At 35.8% G+C, this 23,406-nt stretch overlaps 2 protein-coding genes and 1 non-coding gene across 3 annotated transcripts in view; 2 read left to right on the plus strand and 1 right to left on the minus strand.

Moving 5' to 3' along the window:
- The window catches only part of LOC134801158 (homeotic protein empty spiracles), a 50,815-nt gene extending 46,897 nt beyond the window's left edge, over positions 1 to 3,918 (plus strand). Inside the window, exon 3 of the mRNA XM_063773700.1 lies at positions 1,335 to 3,918. Within this exon, the coding sequence (XP_063629770.1) occupies positions 1,335 to 1,523 (189 nt within the window). The 3' untranslated portion in view covers positions 1,524 to 3,918. The remainder of the gene's footprint in view (positions 1 to 1,334) is intronic.
- Positions 1 to 23,406, minus strand: part of LOC134801353 (claspin-like) — a 416,093-nt gene that overhangs the window by 272,098 nt on the left and 120,589 nt on the right. The gene's annotated exons all lie outside the window — the stretch shown is intronic.
- On the plus strand, positions 8,318 to 8,395 carry Trnat-ggu (transfer RNA threonine (anticodon GGU)). Its single transcript has one exon. It is a non-coding gene; the product is annotated as a tRNA-Thr (tRNA).

A 23,406-nucleotide genomic window follows, 5' to 3' on the forward strand; every position in this document is an offset into this window, starting at 1 on the left:
CCTTATCTGGAATCGATAAATCATTAAAATATCGCAATAATAATAACTTATTAAAATTTCCATTAGCCCCGGAGCCAATGGCGTCGGTACAGCAATTCGAAATATCAGTAAAACATAATTTGCCTTTGGATTGCCGTGAAATTGTGCAAATGTTATGGCTTACATTACTACGAACAAGTTATAAACTTATTATTTACCTACCGCTGATAAAGCATAATCGGAAATTACTCTTTATTTTTGGAACGAGATTGTTATTGCTTTCTGTTTAAATGGAATGGCGTTTACTTTTATGGGGCTAAAACAATGTACGCACCGAGAGTAACATGGCCCAGAAACTTCGGTTATTGCAGTATGTCTTTTACTGCAAGTTACAACCGCAATGGCCAGTTTATTCTCATTTAAAAGAGTTGTTAACATTTACATTGTTGTTTAAACATCACCAAAAGAGAAACTTAAACTAATTTTCTTTAAGAGACGCAATATTGTAACCCTTGTGGCATTCTTTTGGTGCGACTCTGTCTGCCTTTTTAAAGTCCGAGTAGGTTCATTGCACGTATTTAAATAGTCATTCATTATAGATCGCCAGGGTTCAAGTACCTTTCAAACTTCAGATATTATATACAACCAAAATCCACACAAACGTTTTTATTGTAAATATCTCAAACACGATACTGCCATGCGCCATGAATAGATTTTTCGCACCATTAAACTTGACAAATCGTTCAAAATGGCGGACGATTTTTACGCGGGAAATCCATTCTCCCTCGCAGTTTCGGATTTTCTTTGAATAGCGATGAAATATGATTAGGGAGCGATGTTCCCGACAATGCTGTAATAAATGGCAACGATGTCACGGAAGTAATGGCTTAGAAGGTCTTTAACCCCTTCGATGAAATGATCGTTTTAAATAAATAACTATTACACGCTGTCACACACCCCTCTAGTGTATCTATAGCTCGGAAATATCGTATTACTATTTTTATTACTTTTTAGCACAATTTTAATTTGAGGATAATAATATTAACCAATTAATTTTAATATGAAATCACCGACTGTATTATGATTAACGGACGCATTAAAATATTATCCGTTATGCTAATTTTATGTGAGCGATTAACATAAAACAGTTTTAAACTATAAAGCCTCCTCCACACTCGTGCGCGAATCGCGGCGCAAAGCCGCGAACGCGAGTGTGGAGTCCTGAACGCAGACCTGCGAAATCGACTCCACACTCGCGTTCGCGGCTTCGCCCGCGATTCACGCGCAAAGTCTGGAGGGGGCTTAATAAGAAGCCATTTAATATAAAACCATAGATAACTTTTTTCTTGTTACAGGTGAAGGTGTGGTTCCAAAATAGAAGAACGAAACATAAACGTATGCAGCAAGAGGAAGAGGCCAAAACGGGAACCAAATCTGGTTCCTCGAGCAAACCAGACGAACAGTTCAACAACTCGTATGAAGATGATGAGGAACTCATTGATATGGACATGGACGAACTAAGTGAGAGTGAAAACGAAACGTAGGAGTGACATAGACAATCGACTGTAAATATCTATCGATAGATTCTATTTATTTATTATAGTTTTTGTAAATAGCTTAGCGGTAAGTAAGTATTTATTACGGTAATCGAATCCAATGAATGTTTATAGAGTATAGATTAATTTTTAAATGAACTAATACTGCAAACATTGGTAAAAAAAGTAGAGTAACGAGTTCTAAACGCGCCCCAAATGAAGTTCTAACAATCATCGTTGTCTCGACTCATAAATCATCATATAAAGCGTCCATTATAATTAAATGAAGGAAACCCAAATTTTAAAACGGTTTCAAAACGCCTTGTTAGCCACGAGTTATTACATAACATAATTGGTCCCATTATAATAGTATTGGGACTAAATTAATTAAAAATGCCTCTTTGATGCGTGCTCCAGTGATGTGGGTATAATTAGGAGGTTAGATTTCGAGCGTTGATACGAATGTTTCTAAACGAAGGCTGTCAATGATAGAAAAAGATAGTCTCGCTTCACAAACGCCAGAGCGAGATAAATATAGTTTTGTGATGACTTTTCAGATTAGCGTTGGTCTGTGGGTCTATTATTAAGAGATGCATTCAGAAACATATCTTGGGCTCGAATCGCGTTTCGTAATTGCTCGCGACGCGCCCAAATTGTTTTTAAACAGTTGACGATTGTTCTCCACGGCTATTTGTCTATGGTCTGATACGATCGGATTGGCTCGTTAGGCTTTCACGCGTCGCACACCTGCTTTAATTTTGAATTTGGAATCGACAACGTGTTAGGAATTTAAATTAATTTGTTCCAATTAAAGATTGAAGCCTCGTTTGAGATAAGTGGTGCGTTTTGGTTCTTGTAACTAAAACAAGATTCTTTCCAAGTTAAGAGCCCATCAACGCAACGTGTGTACACTAGCGCCACTGCCAAATAATCGTGATTATTTAAATTTAACTAAAGAGATTTAAAAAAGGGGGCCGCTACGTACTGTGGTTTGTATTTAAGTATCTTTTGAATACATCAAACTAGTTTTTATGTTGCTGGATTCGTTAATCTATGCGTCCAAAGTAAAAACGGCCGTTTTTGTTTTGTGTTCATAGATCGACGAATCCAGCAACATAAAAACTAGTTTGATGTATGATCAAAAGATACTTAAACACAAACCACAGTACGTAGCGGCCCCCTTTTTTAAATATCTTTAATTAAATTTAAATAATGACGATTATTTAGGAGTGACGCTAGCTAGTGTGCACGTTGATGGACTCTTAATTCTGAAAGCAGACATTTAAGTATAATTTGTTCTATAACCTGAATAGTATAAAATGACAAGTTTTATTATTGATTTTCTAGTTGTCAAGGGGTTTCAACATATTTTTTATCAATTATTCTTTTTTTTAAACTTATCGAAGTAAAATTATGGTCCTGCTTGTCACGGAACTTACCATAGCAACTCATATGGCTCTTTATTTATGGGTGAATTTCAAAATGATTACAAAAATTTTACGTCTATTTGACACTGTATTCTTACATTATTTAAACTATTTCTCATTATATATATTTCGGTACGAAATAGGACTCATAATTTACTTCATCCATCCCCCATTCTTTTTCATAATTTATAGACAATTGACATCTAGACTTTTAAATATGCATATTTTTTTGCAGACCATCCTTATTATAGGTGAGAAAGCCTGTATGAATTTGTGCAGTATTTCCCTCGCTAATCTGATATTCACTTTATGCCGCAATTAAAGGCAGAGTTAATGAGTCGTTTAATTGGCATTGTTCGCGACAATTAGCCCGGGATTATGGGACAAGCGTGCTAGGTCACCACGTCGCTCTTATACCCACACAGGTATATAATACATATTACCTGTAACTACACCGTACTTAACCATGCAGCTAAGCAACCGAAAGCTACAAAAATTCCATAAAACATCATTCAACCAATAAGAGACACTTTTTATTTACATGTCAGGAGACCACGTAACAATATACCCGTTTACGCGGTTATCACACTGAGGACCTAACCGCCAGCATCGAAAAATCGTTATCTGCCTGACTATCGTTCGAATTTATTCCGCCTCACACATTTGGGTTTAACGGTAGTTAAATAAATATATAAAATAGCGAAAAATATAATAGGTTTGACATCTGTTTTTTCCTACATTAAGCCGTGCATTGTAATATAATATGCCTTAAATGAAATTTAAAGATAAAGAGTAGATATTTTGCTGCTTAAGTAAATGATAAAAGAAGTTAGCTCTGGCATTTAGAAAAATATAAAAAATGAATTGATCAAATTTTTTATATAATTATCCAACTTGCTCCAAAATTTCACGAGAATCGGTTGAGAAATACCTGTAGAGGGGAACAGACAGCCAGCCGAACAAATATAAGGAAGCATTTTTGCCCATTGTAATCCATTACTGTGGCGTCGAGGGAGGCTGTACACAACTTGGAACGAAGCGGTTCCATTTAGCTTGCAAGGTAAATGAAACGCTTCGTTCCAAGTTTAGTACAGCCTCCCTCGACGCCACAGTAATGGATTACAAGGTTAATTTGTATTTCCCCTTTGTTCCGTCTTTACGAGCTCACTTACCACGCAAGCGGCTGTTTCATGTTCGAGCCTTAAAAAGGTTGCTGACCTGAGAGAAACATTTCAACAATGTTTGACATTTCAAACAACAGAAGATGCACGATTTTAAATAAGAAAGGGAAATGCGTATCTAATAATTGTCATAGCAGGAATATAAATAAATACCATAGTTTAGGTTTAGTGCATAGTATGAAAACTTGGACAAAAATGTTCCTACCTATTTAGTGCACACTCCCCACAATCATAAATTACTGGCAATCAATACTCGAACAATTAAAAACCACGGAAAATCGTAAAACGCGGACATGGTCGCTAATCGGAATCACTTAATGAAGAAAATCGATAATTAAAATCGACTAACAGTTAATCGACTTGAAAATGGAATGCTGATTCCATTCAAAATGGCGGGATCGTTAATACGGGAATAGCTTTAGCTATGTCATTTCTTGCTCTATAGATTGACAGAGAAATTGATCTTAAACTTGTTGTGTTAAGATTGAAATCTGAATGACAGGCTAAGATGAGATAAGAGGTATTTGAACTAATGCTTTGCTAATTGTTTCATAGGTTATGATTGATTGAATGTGTGCCGGATTGAGAAACGTAATAGGAAAGGATATAATTGTGAAGCTAATTGCATAATTGGTAAACGAAAACTCTTGGTAATTGTAATTGGTATTATTTGGGTAGCTAAATAATGATATCTAATTGTGTAATACGAATTAATGTAGGTATTACATACATTGCGAAACGCTATAAGTAGTTATACTCTTATTTTGAAAATAATAAAAACCAGAAGCTGTTTTTAACCTATTTACCCCAATTTACCCACATCACTAGTTAGCGTTATTGTAATTTAGTTTTTTAATTTCTTATTTTACAAATGACCACTTATTGTTTGATTAGGATTACTATACAGTTATTTATACCTGTCACCATAATTTGATGCTCTTAAAATATCACACTCCAAACAAAATAGATTTTTCCAGATTTTTTTTTTATTTTTGTTCTGTGGATATTAAATATAGAGTTTATTCTACTTAATATGAATGGTTGTGTGTATTGTAAGTAGGTACATGCCATGCCGTGGATCGTGGCATATAACATTCCTAAATAAATTCATTCATTGGATTCGATCCTCTAAATTAAATGTCGATTGAAATTTTATCAAAACATGGCTTACAATTATTCGGAAAGATGATATCCGTTGGTAGTAATTAGTGATATCGTTGAATGGCTCAATAACTAAATATTTAACTAATAATAAGACAGTTCCTTTAGTATAGCATATGTGAGAATGGCTACACTTTGTTTACATCCAGTATTATTGTCTACTTATGAAAATAATCATTAAAATCAACTAGAAGGACTCCTAAATCGTGTAAATGCCCTTCCAAAATCTCAAAATATTGTATGAACATTTTTTCGTCAGATTTCGATAAAATTTGATGGATAGATAGGGTTCCCAATGATGTACAAAATAAGCGCAATTACTCCGTAAGTCTATCTTCCACCAAGTAACGAAAAAGTTTGGTATTTTCGTAACTCTACGGAAAATTACTTAGGTACTTATAATTTATTGGGACATTTTGTGATTTCGTATTTAACCCGCTCGTAATTAGGAGCTCTTCTAACCACCAATTCAGATTCTGTTACACTTTTTCGTTATTATACGTTGGTAAATTTGCCCTTATATTGTCTTCAAACAAAGAATTCTAATTTATGTAGACAGCCTTTTAGTTTTTATAATGGTTCTCAACTCAAAAATCTACTTGTTCACATTTGTGTACCATAAAGTTCTGAACACAAAAAATATGAAACTTTCTTATAACTGTGCAATTCTAGGCCAATGTAGGTATCTAGTTGGATAAAGTCCGTCGGAGAACTTTTGTGGAACTTAAAAATTTGGTCTGAGGGCATTTTCATTTTAACCAATGTTTAATTCATGTCTAACTGGGTGATATGACATTTATGCTTAGAAAATATATCTATAATATATCTTGGTTACATCCTCTAAGCATTTATGCGATCTGTCTATTGATATTGTTTTTTTATGTTTTTAAGGACAAAAACTGGCCGGTAAAAACAAAGAGAATGAAAATGCCCCTGTGAAATATTGACTTTGTAGTCAAAACTATGTTGTTGTGTTTATTATTATTTATATACTCTCTGTATTAGGTACTTTAAATACCTTTGTCACAAAACTTATTCTAAATGTTACTTTAAAACAGAATATATTATGCATTAAATATAAAATGCTGAAATGTATTTATAAACAATAATAATGTTATTTTGCTGAATCGTTAATATCAACAATACTATATAACTTAGCTGTGATTATGTATATGTATGACAAACTGTGTTTGATATTGGCTCATCCGTTAAACATTTTCCAGAAAATTGTTGCAGGATTGTAAAGGGTGTCTAAGGTAACTAATGTTTCGATTCGATGTCCCGTTTCGTTGTTTTGTATCGAATTGATGTAATTAAATTTTCTTCATTAATTTTGGGTCAGCTTTGTCCTAAATACAATCTATTTATTTCCTTGGTACTTAAACTTAATATAAACGAATATCTATAGACGAGTAGATGTAAATTTCCTAATACGGTTGTTCCTTCTGTCATCTTACGCCATAGACTCAAATTGTAAATAAATTAGATATAAATTGTACATTTTATTTTAATTTAACTAGCGTTGTACATACTGAGTGGTAGAATAAATGTTTCTATATAGCGTAGGCTATGTTAAGTATATGTGTGTATATTCGGCTAACACTTTTCTCCGCGACTGTCCAGTGAAGGTTTCTTTTCGTGACTGTACGAGAGTGTACCTAATTTAAAAGACGAGTGATATAAAATATATGTTTTTACTCATTTAATTTGTTTTTCTTTTACCTATTTTACCATCATATAAAAAATACTACCTAGTTTAAATACAACTATATACTTTTAGATACATACACCAGGTACCTCCACAACAAATTCAAGGGCAAAAATAAGAACAAACATATTTTAATTTCTGACTAATGTCATATATGAGGATGGAATATCCTGCATTAATAAACCAAAATTAGAACACCATTTACAAAAAGAAATGGCCAACTCATGGCAGTGGTCAAATCACAGACCAATTTATAACAGCTCATGCTTTGGCAAATTTTGACAGCTGACATTAATCATTCGACAAACCTGTCAAACGGGCGATATATAAGAGACAAATGGAAGCCAATGGCAATGACATGGCAACATCAGTGACTAACCAGAAACTAATAAGTATTAAAAGTATTTATAGTTGGTCAAACTAATTTGTCAGTCAGTAAGAACCAGGAAAACTATACTCATCCTTTTCTTTTGGGTGCTAGTACTAGTGTAAGATAAAGATAGTATATATGATTCTCTCTGTCTATGATTGAAATGAGACAGTCCTTTGACAAATTAGGTATATGAGGAAAATATGTCTGTTATCGGCACTTTATAGGCACTGAGGAACTAGCTCTGTGATAACTCGTCGCAACATAAATGTGTTTGACTTTTTTAGAATTATCTCGATGTGTAGATGTCGTAGGCCGATCGTAAGATCAGGCAGATCGCAACATTCCTGTGTAATGTTTTGACGATAGTCACATTAAACCAATACATAGGTAGGATAGGTTCGTTAGGTTGCTTCAGATGCCCGAAGGGCAAACTGCCCAGAAATAGGAGCCCCGCGTAGCGGGGCTCCGTCGAGTCAGGCAACGAGTCAAAGATTTTCACGTTTCACGATATGCCTAGGAATTTCACGATATGCCTGATCTTACGACCGGCCGCCGACATAGATAGATAGATAATTAATTTAACACACTTAAGCTATACTTAGGGTCTGTGCGGAAAGAGAAGAGTCTTGGAATGTATGGGGCGCAATACATTCCACGACTCTTCTCTTTCCAAACAGACTATAAACTAGACAATATATGTATAAATAAGCTTAAATTAGAATCTACGTGACAATAGGACAGTCTCAGCTAAGGTGCTGGAAGCCCCGTGTTTGCTGCGTGGTTTTAGCGCTGGTTTGCAGTCTGCCCGAAATTAAGGCGGCGACACGACATAAGGCGACTGGGCAAGGTGTATTAGATTATAAATTGTAAATACAGATGTCAATCACAATGAACAAATCAACGATGATCAACTCTGGCCAACGTGGGACTCGAACCCACATTCTTGGATTACCGGTCCAACGCAGCTGGCGGAATTGGTAACGCATTGGACCGGTAATCCAAGGATGTGGGTTCGAGTCCCACGTTGGCTAGAGTTGAACATCGTTGATTTTTTAATTGTGATTGACATCTGTATTCACAATTTATAGATTGTAATATTTGTAATAATGTGGTACGTCCCACAATAAAAAAGGAAAAATATAGTTGGTCAAACCAATTTGTCAGTCAGTAAGAACCAGGAAAATTATACTCGTCCTTTTCTTTTGGGTGCTAGTTCTAGTGTAAGCGCCCCGATAATATTGGAGCGGCGTTAATAATAGCGTAAGCGCCAACCGCCATAAGGTACCTTTACCCGTGGGACGTCACATATCTTTACTATATCGTATCTAGTTAATCTCTAATTCATTTCCCGAATCGCGCCGACAGTCCATTGACAAACTATATATTAACATTTACATACGTGTATTATTTTAGTTATCTGTTGAAAAAAGTGCAGTGAGCGATGAAAGCTTGTGTCAAAAATGAAATATTTGACAAAAAAACATACCTATTGATGATTTATCTGCCATTAATTGACGTCTCAGATCCATACAGCTTGTTTGGTGGATTGTTAAAACGTGTAGGTATGGAGTTCGATTGTCTTTATTATTTACCAACCTGCCTCTTGTCTCATAAAATGACTAGAGTCTGTGCGGAAAGAGAAGAGTCGTGAAATGTATGGGGCCCAATACATTCCACGACTCTTCTCTTTCCGCACAGACTTTACCTATAGTTCAAACATTCAAAGGAATGTTAAGCCCCTCACGCCGCAGTGACGTCACCTTGCACATCGATTGCACGTGCCCGGGCTCGCAATCGACTCGATTTTATCGATATCGATATTCGGGGTTTAATGTGTGCACGGCGAGCGACTGCTAACGTTTGGGTAAAGTGCTGGCTTTGCATGTCCTTGGGTAAAGTCACTGACGGAGGAAAAATACGCATTTTGTTTGTACAAGTTAGGTAAGTACGTACAAAAAACATTGGGCACGTCGGGGGAAACACCAGCTCTATTGGTTGAATATGCAAAAGCGATGCTGGTAGAAAAAATAGATTTTCGATTCTTGCGGTATTAGAGCGTTTTCACTTTGTCCGATCCGATATCGGATGTCGGGTGATCTCCGAGCCAAAACAGCTGCTAGAAAATGCCCCACCGCATAAAGTTTTAAGGATGACTCACGTTAGAATGGCCCGGGTCCGGGCCGAGGCAACCGGCACTTGTGTCTTGTTCCTATCAATTTATCTCCCTCAAACTATCTCCTTACCAAATTTCATGGACCGGTTCAGTGGTTTAACCGTGAAGATGTTTTAGACAGACAGAGTTAGAGAGTAAATAGGTAAGTACTTTCTCATTTACAATTTTTATCGAACGAGCGAGCGAAGCGAACGAAGTTCTTACATTCAACTTTGAACACGCGGCTGGCTAGCGGCACGTCCCGGCATTTCGATGTTTCTAAGCCGAACTGTCAGAAGATAGTTTGATACTCAATAACTAAAGTAAATTTGTTCTAATTTAAATGAAATTGGGTAAACATGTAGTCGAGGGCATTATATTTTAGTCATTAAATTATGAGCAGGCTCGATCAAGAGGTTATTGAGCTAGAAGAGCTTAGATGGCCAAGAAGCTGTTTGTGAGGGGGCTTGCTATTCTGGTCATTTTATTTGCAAGAAAGTATGGTCGAGTTTGGTATCAAATGAAAGTACTCGGCTTACACTTTTATAATATCGTTATTAAATTTACCATTTTGTAATAATTAGCAAGATAAAAATAAACATAATATAGGTATTTGACATTTGACAGGAAATATTTCGGCTTACCACAGATACAGTTTATTTTAATCTATATGGTGACTTAAATCTATCAGTTAAGGGCTCCACAGACCTTGCAATAAATCCACGCGATTTTTGATCCATTATTTTCTACTATTTTATGTCGCACTATACGAGTAAGTAGGTGCAACAAAATCGCTCTATATAATTTTTGCCAAACGCAAGTTCTCAGTTTGGGGAGAACTACTAGTAATATCTGTAGGAAAAGGGGTTACTTAATTAAAAATCTATTCCTATGATAAAAGTCTTAGAAAATTAACTTTTGTAATATCTACAGAATAGTTGCCGGGATTCCCGAACGGTTTTTTAAAATGCCGCTTTGTTTTACCGACAACATTAGCTTGCCAGACTACAGATAATCGCAGAAATCTAATGCTATTACTATGATATTGTAAATAAATTCCCACACAATGTTTCAATCTAAGTACCTGATGTTTAGCGAGAGTTTAAATATAAGTTACAGTTACTTTATGTCATAGACTTCCTCTGACAGACTGCGCAATAACCCCCTTATTTATTGTGAAATTTGAATTGATTTCATCCACTTATATTATAAAATTATAAAAAAGGTTAAAGTTAAGGTTTTTTTAGACTATATTTTATATAATATCAAATTATTTGCAAATTTCTGTTTCCTCTGTTACACATTGAACGCCGCGCTTGTAATTTGCAATTTTGCATACTCTCTCATCACTATCAGTCATAATATAAGTGCCCGGCGCGGTATCAGCGTATAAGACTTACAAACTGATTATCAACGGCTCGGCTTATTAGATTTGACGGATAATCTTTAATATGAATATGACTAGCGTTGACAAAATTGTCTTAAAGATATATCCGTTACTTACATGAGGCGCTTAGAGGAAAATGGGATTGAGCCAAATCTCACTCCATCTCAAAAGAGTGAGGAGGACATATCGAGAATATCACGTAATTCGTTTTCCCCGAGTAATGGTAAAATTCTGTCTCGTTTCATGGTCGTCATAGCTCTCACGTCGAATGATGATCCCAATGAAAGTTCCTCTTTTGGTTGGTTAATTTAAGAAATAAGTAATTAAAGAAATATGTGACATTCCACGAGAAAGGTACCTTATGGCGGTTGGCGCTTACGCTGTTATTAACGACACTTCAATACCGATTCAATTGTTGCCGAGCTACGTGACGTAATCGACAGCCGCCAATGTTAGTCTATTTTTGACCGAGCGAAGCAAAGGTCTCCCTTTAAGCTTGGACAAAAATGCTTTCGTATATTCTCTTCTACGGGTCGCTTCTCTCAGCCGATTCTCGTGAAATTTGTGAAGAGGATCAGTTAAATTAAATATTTTGGGAATATTTCGAAATGTCGGAGCCTTCAGGTTTCACAAGGTCTACTACAGCTTAAATGCTACTTTTCTAAATTAACCAATGTGCTTAACTTTCAAAAATGTCTACAAACATTTTACGTTACGGAACCCTTTCGCATTCGACGTGAGATATATCATTCTCTACGTTGGTAAGAGATCTGCGACTGGACCCATCTAGCAAGTAAATGATCTGTGTCCTCCACCCACATAGCGCCATTTGCGGCGATAATCGTAAACACAACACTACAGGCGACATCGCCAACACTGTATTACCGCGATTGTTTATGTCTGTACGTCCGTCTGTCGGTTTACGGCTCCTAAACACGAGAGTTACGAGTGACAGCCGCACGGTAAAGTAAGGACGATGACCACGAAAAGTATCGTTCATTGACCCGCCATTCTCTATCTCTATCGCACGCATTACACGCATATATTGCCGACCCGCCCATGATGCCGGCGGTCAATGACACTGTGGGAGCGGGACAGCGATAATACACGTACAGTCAAGTGTAAAAATATGGGTGCATATAAATTACTCAAAATATGTCCCATAGTTCTCAATTCGCTGATGGCTCCTCTACACGATGGGCCAACGCCGGCCACTCCAAGGGACGCATTTATGCGTTAGAGGGAGCAAGTGATATTGCTATCTCATTCTACCGCATGGCTGCGTCCCTTGGAGTGGCCGGCGTTGGCCCATCGTATAGAGGAGCCATGACATAACAGCTATGGGACATATTTTTCAGTAAGATGTGTGCACCCATATTTTAACACTTGACTGTAGTATACTATAGAGATAGAAAATGGCGATGGTGGATGACGAACTGTCAACTACTGGATTCAGGCTGTCAAACATACTGGTCAAAAACGTTTTTATTGTAAATATTAATGGATTAATAGAGTTAGAGCAAGAAAAGTCTGCAACGATTTTGATAGCACACGCAGTGCAAGTGTCATTTATTCGTCATAATTTCATAGAAGTTTGACGTTTAAAATAACACTTGCACTGCGATGCTATCAATATCGTTGCAGACTTTTCTTGGTCTAACTCTACCTAGTTATACCGGGTGGGGCCTGAAACAGGAGCAATAAACTAAATGTAGGCTGTACTCCTCAAACTGACCAACATTTGTTCAGCGACTTTTAAACATAACTTGTGTTTTCATTATTAGTACACTTTAAAAGTTTATAGTAATAGTATAGTAAGTAGTAGAGTAAGCCTAACACAATTAGTAATACATTGCATCTTGTAATAGACTTTAAAATGTACTAAAAATCAAAACACAAGAACGATACTGATACTATACACTTTCGCCTCAGATTAATAATAAAAGTCTTCGTCGTTCCCACACACTTAAAAAAAGTTTTTGCCTCCTCAAACACTTTGGGCTCCCAAAAACCTATTAAATAAAATTAAAAACAGCTTACTAGAAGAAATTAGATTTAAATTATACGCGACTAAATCCCAAAAAAATCTTCAAAACCACAAATTTCAGTCGAGCGCGAAAAGTCAAATGGTTAAAAGGATTAGTTTAATACCGTCAGGTAGTGGGTTCGAGTTCGGACCCAGATGTGGTTCTCGGAAGCGACGCGGGTGGCTCACTTAACGACATTAAAAGATTTCACAAACAAATACTTAGATAAACGAGAAATTGGTTAATTTTTTATTGAGTTGACAACCCTGGGATCTAATTTCTCCAAAGCAATTTCAACTTTATTACCCTTATTGTAGAGTTGCATTTCCTTATTTTTTTTGGTTTCGTAATAAGGGTTGCCTCTTTTACGTATCACCGGTTTTGTTTAAAAAAAAGTGCAAGTAAAGTACTTTTATCATTAAAAGGTGTTTGTAAAAGGATAATTCTGTTTTTAAATACATTATCCCGCGGAACCTCTACGGGTTTATCCAAAATAGCGGCAAATTTTAGTGGATTTGCGGAATGCCGTGGGCGTTGAGGCTTTGAGGGTGTTAACGTTAAGTAAAAAGGATTATAATTAACTCAGTAAGTCGGGTTTGTTTGACGGTTAGCTCTGAAGTTTTTTTTAATAGGTATTATACTAAACTATTATACTAAACTTACCGTAACTATAGTTTCCATCTTATACTTCAAAACTAATAAATTTGTTGTAATAAAACAGTTTTCTTTGTAACATGCTGTTCTTGAACACATCATGGAGAGCTTATAATAAGTGTGTAGATAAAATAGTGTATGTAACTGTGCATAATTATAGTCATCAAAACATTCGTATGATCCTAATATGAAACTCACTTCGTTCGTTTCATAAACCCACACTCCATTATTAATGCCTTTCATTATGTAGCAATGACCTAAACTAAGTACAATTAAGTAATGGCTGCTATTTAACTGATCACCAGATTTAGTAAAATTTAATACCAAAAAAATCTATTTTACCACCCTAAAATCATGAATGATCACCAAAATTATAACACCATTTTAATGTGAAATGATTACCAATTTTATTACATTTTACTATCCTTTTAAATGAAATGACACCAAAATAATCATTATTAACCCAAAAATAGTCAATGATTACCTAATTTCAATCCCCATTTTAATGTGAAATGATAACCAAATTTTTACATCTTGATATCCTATTAAAGAAAATGACACCAAAATAATTATTGTAAACCCAAAAATAGTAAATGACCACCAAAATTAGAACTCCATTTTAATGTAAAATGATAACCAAATTTTTAAATCTTGCTATCCTATTAAAGCAAATGGCTCCAAAATAATCATTGTAAACGCAAAAATAGTAAATGATCACAAAATTGTAACCACATTTTAATTAAAAATGTGCAATCATTTAATATATCGTTATCCTATTAAATTAATTAATCCACTTCGTCACCTTTTTCTAGTAGCATTTTATTTCTGTAACAGTCGCAGTTCTAACCTAACCTAACCCACTTTTCTAGTAGCATTTTGTTTCTGTAAGGGTCGCAGTTCAAACCTAACCTAACCCACTTTTCTAGTAGCATTTCTTTTCTGCAAGGGTCGCAGTTCAAACCTAACCTAACCCACTTTTCTAGTAGCATTTCGTTTCTGTATGGGTCGCAGTTCAAACCTAACCTAACCCACTTTTCTAGTAGCATTTCTTTTCTGTGAGGGTCGCAGTTCAAACCTAACCTAACCCACTTTTCTAGTAGCGTTTCGTATCTGTATGGGTAGCAGTTGAAACTTAACCTAACCTACTTTTCTAGTACCATTTCGTTTCTGTAAGGGTCGCAGTGCTAACCTAACCCACCCACTTAACTGATAGCAGTTTAACTTACTTTTCTAGTAGCATAACGAAATGCTACTAGAAAAGTAGATTAGGTTAGGTAGGTATGCGGTGCGGGCTATGGGGGGTTGAGCGGGAGGGGCTAGTAATTTTGGCATCAGTTTACTTTATTTGGTAATATGTATAAATTTTTTGGTAATCATAGTGGTTTATTTAGGTGAAAATATCGCATTAATTTGGTCTTCAAGATTTGGTGATCATTAATGATTTTTGGTGATCATTCAATATATTTGGTATTTGAATACAATTTGAAGTGCAGTCGTAATTAAAGTGGTGGTACTTTTGTATTTTTAGGCCTTATTTTTTTGGTGTTCAGTAATTTTTTTTGGTAAGCATGATTTTTTTATTTAGGGTACCAAAGTATTTTTTGGTGGTCATTATATTTGTAGCCTTAAGTAATTGGTTATTATAAGTAAGTTATCATGATGTATAATAATTAATAAGTGTAGTACATATAATATGAAAATAAATGAAAAAAACTTTGAACTAGGTAGGTACAATGAAATATAAATAATTTTAAATGGTTTACATATCGAAACCACTTCTTTTGGCAGCAGTTGATTAAATGACTACTGCCTTAACGTGTTATTAAGAGATCATAAAATATCCGATCATACAATGTAGTTTTATGAAATTGGTAAGTATGTATGAATTACCGGCCAAACACAACACGGAGAGGAATTTATAACAGATTGAGTTATCTGCTCGTAACAAATGATTTGTCAGTGCGATTGTGCATGGTACTAAGTTACAAACTTTTAGCGGAAAGTTGCTTTAGTTATACCCGATCAACACATTAGTATTAATGGCGAGTTCATGCTTTTAAACGCAAGAGATCAGATTTGTAAGCTCGCAAATACTTATTAAACAATGTAAATCGGGCCTTATTGAGTATTTTGAGTAATAAAATAAACCTCTTCTTTGACTTATTTCAGGTCGATCCATCTTTGTGATTCAGTTTCAAAGCACTCGACTTGTACATGCTAATGCTTTAATAACTCAAGAAATGAGCGCGAGACGACCTGCGGAGTCGAAACACTTCCAACAAATGATACATCACATCACGCATCATTATTTATTGATAACTTTCTGAGTAAAACGCTTAGCTTATGCCTTAAGCCCCGTAAATCGAGCGCGGGACGACCTGCGGAGTCGAACACTTCCAACAGTCGATACATTACATCACGTATCATTATTTATTGACAACTTTCTAAGTAAAACGTTGTAGCTTATGCCTTAAGCCCCGTAAATCGAGCGCGGGACGACCTGCGGAGTCGAACACTTCCAACAGTCGATACATTACATCACGTATCATTATTTATTGGTAACTTTCTAAGTAAAACGCTGTAGCTTATGCCTTAATCCCCTTGAATCGAGCGTTGGACGACCTGCGGAGTCGAAACACTACCAACAATCGATACATCACATCACGCATCAGTATTTATTGATAATGATCCAACTTATATTTATATTTACACCTAGGTGTCGGAGCCCCATGCGGTGAGGGGGTGCCTTTCCGGGTGCTATTTGTATGTGTCAAATAATATCCTACAATATTTAGGTATGTCTGAAAAAATATGAAAACCAAACCTAGTACCTACTCTAAAGTCACCATTAGTTAATGTCAAATTTCTGTGAAAATATGAGGTTTAACAATTTAAAAATTTAAAAACACCCTATAAATTTCAATAGAGAGGACGGGTACAAATTATCGTCTACTTGGGAACCAGTGATTCAAATGTTGAATCCAGCGGATATATCTTCGGACCAGTGTACGGATACTGTGAGTGTTGCGTGTCGTGCCGTGGGCAATAAACATTAAACTTTAACGGGTAGCTGCAATTTCTTTGTCTACCCCAAACATTTTTATAAACTAATTTCGGGTAGTTCAGTGGTGTTTTATTTATATCTCCGTTGACATTTGCTGCGACGTCAGTCTTTCCGTGACCACAGCTGGTGCAACTCATATGAAACGTCGGAATTTAAGGTAAAACAATGAAATGATATCGCGGTAGACCCGTTTGTGTAATTAAATAATATGAGGTTTATAATGACCCGCCCACACTTTGTTGGGTTCATGTCGGTCGATACAAAGTTAGTTTAGACGGGCTATAACCTCTTAAAGAGTGTAATTTTAACTTTATAATACAAATTGTTCTTGCAGTAAATAGTAAAACACCAATATTTAAACTAAATCTAAGCGCTTCCAACAATCGATACAGTGATAATGATCCACGTATTTACTATATTTCATACACGTAGGCCTAGGTGTCAGAGCGAGCCCCATGCGGGGGTGGAGCTTCAGGTACCCTTCTGCCGGTTGTTTTGAGAGTAGGAGAGTTGGACTGAAGTACAGTATTTATATTATATTTATATAATAATATATATTTATTTTATTATACATATTTCATTATTAAATTAAATAACATAACACCCTACAATTATAAAAAAAAATGGCATAGCCTACACTCAAACACGTCAAAAAGATAAAAATAGATCCCTTAGGTTAGTTCTGTTTTCCTTATGGAAGGTTGTCCATGTTTGTCCAAGTCTAGCATAAAATAAATAATATATTTATGAGAACGGTTATGAAAGTCAAATAGAGATTTTTGTATTGCGAGAGGTATACAAAAATAGACCTACAACGGCAAAAATATATCACACGCACAAAAATATGTAGACATTTTTTTTCGGATTTGTCTCCTCCACTTCGCGTTCGGCATCCTCGTTTGTAACCATATCCATGTAACTATAATAAAAATAGGTACACAAACCTAATCAGGCGAAAAATTAATTAGATGATCCAATAGTGAACATCTCACGAGATAACAACTCAAACAAAACACCGCCCTAACATAAAACACATCGGTACACTTCAAACATTTTAGCCAGGCCACATTTACCACCCACAAAACTTCCTAACAACTTTACTGTTCACTAATAGGGTTGAAATTGGAACAAATATTAGTTTACCAATGCCATTTGTGATTTGTTGACAATTGACATGTGTCAGGCAGTGGTTATTAATAATTAATTATAGTCAGTTGTCATCAATCTGTGGTTGCGTTAAGGGCAGGTTTCTGCTTTGGACTTCATTTTACACCGAGTTTTTGGTCAAACAAAAATGTAGGCGACAAATATTGCCAAAAGGGAGGGTAAAATGATAAATTAAAAACTCTTTATGCGGAAAAACCATGCGTAGATCACAATTGATACAGTAGGCCACAAAAAAAATTGCCTATCTTAGATTTTTTTAATTTATTCCACTTAAAAGAATGAGGAGATATTGAAACTAACCAAATTTTTATTCAAATGTAACGAAAAAAATATTGTCAACAAAATAAAATCGGCCGTTATGCAAAAAACTTTCAATAACTTTCAACGATAATTAATTCTAAACCTAGAATGTAAACACACGGAAGCGGGAACTTCGTTTAGCTTTGCGCAATTCATCTTCATTCCACAGAGCAAATTCACAATAGCCTACTCCATGTTAAATCCTAAACTTTACAATTATAACTGGCCACATCACGTCTTTGGCCACAGATAAGATAAATTCGACAAGATTTGGAGCGCACAAAACTAATTTAACCCCTATTCACCTTAACCGGGCACTGAGCGCGCAAACGGCTGTCAACGAATACAGATTCAACGATAAAATAACCTAAAAACCATCTTACATTTACACTTAAAACATAACCTAAAACACATTGCCTTCATCCTTATTTTTCGTAAATTTAAAGTTCAAAATAGCGTGTGAATGTTGTGAAAAGTTTGTTTTGAAAGTGAAAGTGACAGTTGGTGCGCGCGAAGTCTATTTACCGCCATAATTTGATTATAGTTATCAAGATGGAGTTGTCAATCGCCATTACACGGACGCCATTTTGACAGGTAAACTAAACGTTCGAAATTTGAATCGTGGAACACGTTTTTTCAGTTATTGGTTATTGGGTAGGTATTGATATAACGGTATTTTGTAGTTTGTACCTATTTATTTAGCATGTGGAAATAAATAAATTACTAAGCATTCAATGCTGTCTGTTAATAAATAATATGTGTAGGACTATAGTTGATTAGAGCGCCAGAAATGTCAAATATAGGGTGTTTTATTGTCACACCATATTAGGTAGAGGCCATACTTTGGGAGTTGAATATCTACGTGGGTCTGAATTTTACTATCGGGCCAATTATAAAATGGACAAAAAGAATAAGTACTTACCTGTTCTCTAGAAACATCGAATGTTCTCTAGAAACATCGAATTCTTTTTAAAATTCTACAAGTAGCTGATCCGCTAAAATGTCAAAGACAAAAACATGTAAATTAAAAGAATAATAATAATACAGAAATCAATACAATTGGTAACAATTAACCATAGGTAAAGAAAGACAATGTTAAAAATAAAACCGCAAAAAGCAAGGAATAAGAGCAGCACAAATAATAAAACAAAATATAAATATCTGAAGTGCATGCATAAGTAGGTCAACTCAGTCCCAGGTATTTTTGTCATTAATTATAATCTGTCGTAGGTAGTATAAAAATAGTATAGCTTTAAACATTAATCTACATTTTTATTTATCATTTTGTTAAATCACGTTGGAAGGTCAGTAGAGTTGTGCCGTTTCGGGAGTGTTCTCCGTTTTTTATCGAGAATGTTCTCACTTGAGATTATTTCTGATAGTAAACGGAGAACATTCTCGAGAACGGCACAACTCTAGATTCCTGCTACTGTTCCAACCACGCTTATTTGCCTCTAGTTTTTATAACATCAAAAAAAATCTTTGCATTTCGTGGCGTGTTTGCAAATTTTATATGATGCCCCGGAGCAACACACACTGATCTTCACTTAATTAGTGTCAGTTAGTTAACAAGCCAACTTTAAAAAGGTTATTTTTTACAACAACCAATAAAAAAGCAACAAGGTGTATTCGAATTACGGGCTATTCTGAAGCAATCAAACGTTTAACTACATTAGTTAACCTTTTAACGCAAAAACCACAAGTCTCAACATCTGTCAAAAAGGAAACACCCTATTACGTACCTACAGTTAACCACACGTCGCGGTTAATTTTCAAACCATCGTATCGTTTATAGAAACTTCAAATATGATACGACGTTTTCGTTGGTATGCTGTGACTTAAAAACTTTGCCTTGTTTTTCTAGTAAATAGCTCCTATGTTTAAATCCTTAAGTGTGTGTATCGTGTGTGGGAGGGTGTACGTAATAAATTAACATTTAATAAGAGTTCAGCACAAATTATATTTTTCAAATTGGAGAAATTACGTTTATCATGAATGGGGTGCGCCTAAAATTAGATTAAAGCGCGTGTCCATTATCCTATAAGGGAGTTTCGGGAGAAAGATAAATTTTGTCAGTGAATCTTTGCCGGATTGAGTTTTGACTGCTTATTTTTATTTCATTTTAAACTTAATCTAATGAGTAAGAGCACATTGAAAAAAAGATTTTTCACCTCAGCAGCTCGAACAAGGGTACTTTGCTTCTTAAAAACAGTGAGCAAAATGCGATTTTGCTCACTGAGTCATTTTGTCTCACTCAGTGAGCAAAATCGCATTTTGCTCACTGTTTTTAAGAAGCAAAGTACCCTTGTTCGAGCTGCTGAGGTGAAAAATCTTTTTTTCAATGTGAATGCGATTTTGCTCACTGAGTGAGACAAAATGACATTCAAGTGACCTTTATAGTCATTTCAACATGCGGGGTCTAATACAAGTTCGATATACTTGGGTTCTATTATCTCTGTCCCTCTAGGTATGTTCTCACTGCTTAGGGTGAAAAATTTTGTGTACTACACGAGATCAAAATTATTTACATCTCGTGCGCTTTTGAATCCCTTACTACGCTCAAGATTCTAAATTAGATTCACTCGCTACGCTCGTGAATCTATTATAGAATCTTTCGCTTGCACGGGACTCAAAATAAGCACTCGAAGAAATATCAAACTTTGATCTCTTGTTGTACAAATAACTATTGTTTTGGGAATTAATGGAAATCATAAATTATGCTCATTATTTTACATGGTCTTCTTGCATTCCTGTCGTTAACAACCACCTTAAGAGCGTTTTCATATTGTCCGATCCGATATCGGATGTTGGATACGACCACAAAGATATGAAAATATAAAAGGCGTCTTTTTAAATTTATTCAGTGCTTAAATAATTTGTTGTTCAAAAGATCCCTTAAACCAAAAAATAATGAATTGATGCCATAGGGCAGAGTGCCCTATGGCATCAATTCATTATTTTTTGTAGTAGCAGTTGCTTTTCTCCAAGGATCATCGAACATCCGATATCGGACAATGTACAATTTAAACACTGTCACGGGCTTTCCCGTGTGACGTGTGACAATGCAACCGCGCACTCCGCCCGCTGATGGTCTAAGTGGGTGTTTAAATCCCCATTCGGGCAATTTCCCGTCACTCACCGCCCCCACACGGATGATTAGGGGCCTCATGTCACAAAAACAACTAAAATCTTTAACTTCAGGCTTTCTATAAAAAAAACATCGTTTTTTTTTTCTATTTGTGGCGGAGCATCAAAATATTCATAGAAAAGCAAAAGCTATGACTAATAATTTAACTGCCTGAGAAATTAGACAAACCAGCGACAATCGAGTTCAATGGACGGCCCGCCACTGCTAGGTATCCTCTGCTAATAGGACTGCTAGTGTACCTATAGCCCAGCCACTGGATATTTTATGTCTTGTTTTTTTAGTACGTGCCACGTCGGTGACAAACAATCATACGGCCCGCCCAATGGTAAGCAGTCACCGTAGTTTATGGACGCCTGCAACTCCAGGGGTGTTAAATGTGCGTTGCCGATCCTTTAAAAAAGTTCCTCGCGAAAAGCTCGGCAAGGAGCTTTAACCTATATATAGACTTTTCTATGACATGACAGGCGATCACGTGATGCTTTTCATAGAAAATGATGAGCCGGAAGTTCCTGCCCGGACACGGCCCGGTCTAACGTGAGTCATCCTTTAACCTATTTCTTACGAATATGACGCCTTTTATGACCTCCAATAGCCAGTAAAATCTTATGGTCACTCGTTTCATCAGCAACCTCAGTAAACAACAACACCGCCACTTTCCCTCCTTATTAACCAAGCTGCCAATACTGTAGGTACAAGAAAACTCAGTAAGCAAAGAGATATATTTAGAGTAGTAGAGATGTAAAGCTTAAAAAAAATCGTTCCTCAAATTTAAGATCGGAAGCTCGCTGTAGGCTCTGTAAGGCACCGATAATCGCATGCCATTTGCGTTACATTGCGGCATAATTATGTTCGATCGATTGAATTTGTTAAAATAAACCTACCGGCATTATTAGCGGCATTAATCTAAAATCGCAAGTTGTTTGTTGCAAGGTCTGTAGACGCCTCATGCAGGAACTCTGGTTGTCAAAAGTTGACGTTTGACGTTGAATAATTCAGTTACTATTATATTACTACAAACCATATGGTGCCTTAGCGCCATCTAGTTTAACCGTCAAAGTTAACGTTTGATAAGTCCGTTTACCTACCATAAAACATAATTAGACTCCCATCTTAAAGGCCGGCAACGCACTCGCAACCCCCCTGTTGTTGCAAGTGTCCATGAGCGACGGTTACAGCTTGTCATTAGGCGTTTTGATTGCCCGTTTTCCTCCTATATTATTTATAAAAAAAAAACATGTCACTGATATGCCGTAGCTACTTCTGCTACCAAACTCCGGGGCACGATTTTTATTAAAGTTTACACCTCTTCTACAAATTCTACAAGCAACAACTCTTTGTCAATAAGTAAGTTTCGCAACCTTACTTAAACCAATAAAGACCAATAATTACCCACAATCACCCAAAATTACCGGTCAAAATGAAATTCGTGTGTGGAAATTCAAAATGGCGGTCATTAAAAAAATTGGTAGGATATAATCATGCGCTGGCAACACACAATTATAGCGGGAGTTAATGAGGCAACATTGATCTTTTAAAACATCTAGTTAGGGCCAAATTATGGAGATGCGGCCCGTGAATATGAATATGCTTCGTAATGTCAGACGAGTTTATAATAAAGACTGGTCTTAATACAAAGTTGCGTTATTTTTATTACAAGCTTTTATTTAACTTGCAATGTTGGGGTCAAATTTTGCAAGACAATTAATTAGAACGTCGTACCACTTCCCATTATTTGATTTAGCTGAAACTTTTCATACCTACACGTGTATATAAGTAGTGTACCTAGTCACAACACTTTATACCGTTCTCGGTATAAGTGTCAAATCAGAGTTTCAAAACTCAAGGACTAAACTCGAGGTACCTACCTAAATAAAAGAAAAGTACATCATTTTGGAAAGAGCTAAAAAAAAAGGTAACATCGCAATTGAGGGAAAAATATCTATATATGTACTTATTACTTATACGTAGATGGTACGTTTTTATTTTACTACTCGTCTTTGTTTATTGTAGTAGGAAAATGCTTTGAATATGGGAAGATTCATTGAAACTGAGGCGATTCATTCTGAAATAAGAAGTGTCGGCACCTGATATACTACATATTATTGAATGAAGTTTTGTATGATCGTAAACGTAACGTAACGTA

This window comes from Cydia splendana, chromosome 21 (genome assembly GCF_910591565.1).
Source record: "Cydia splendana chromosome 21, ilCydSple1.2, whole genome shotgun sequence".
Taxonomy (NCBI): domain Eukaryota; kingdom Metazoa; phylum Arthropoda; class Insecta; order Lepidoptera; family Tortricidae; genus Cydia; species Cydia splendana.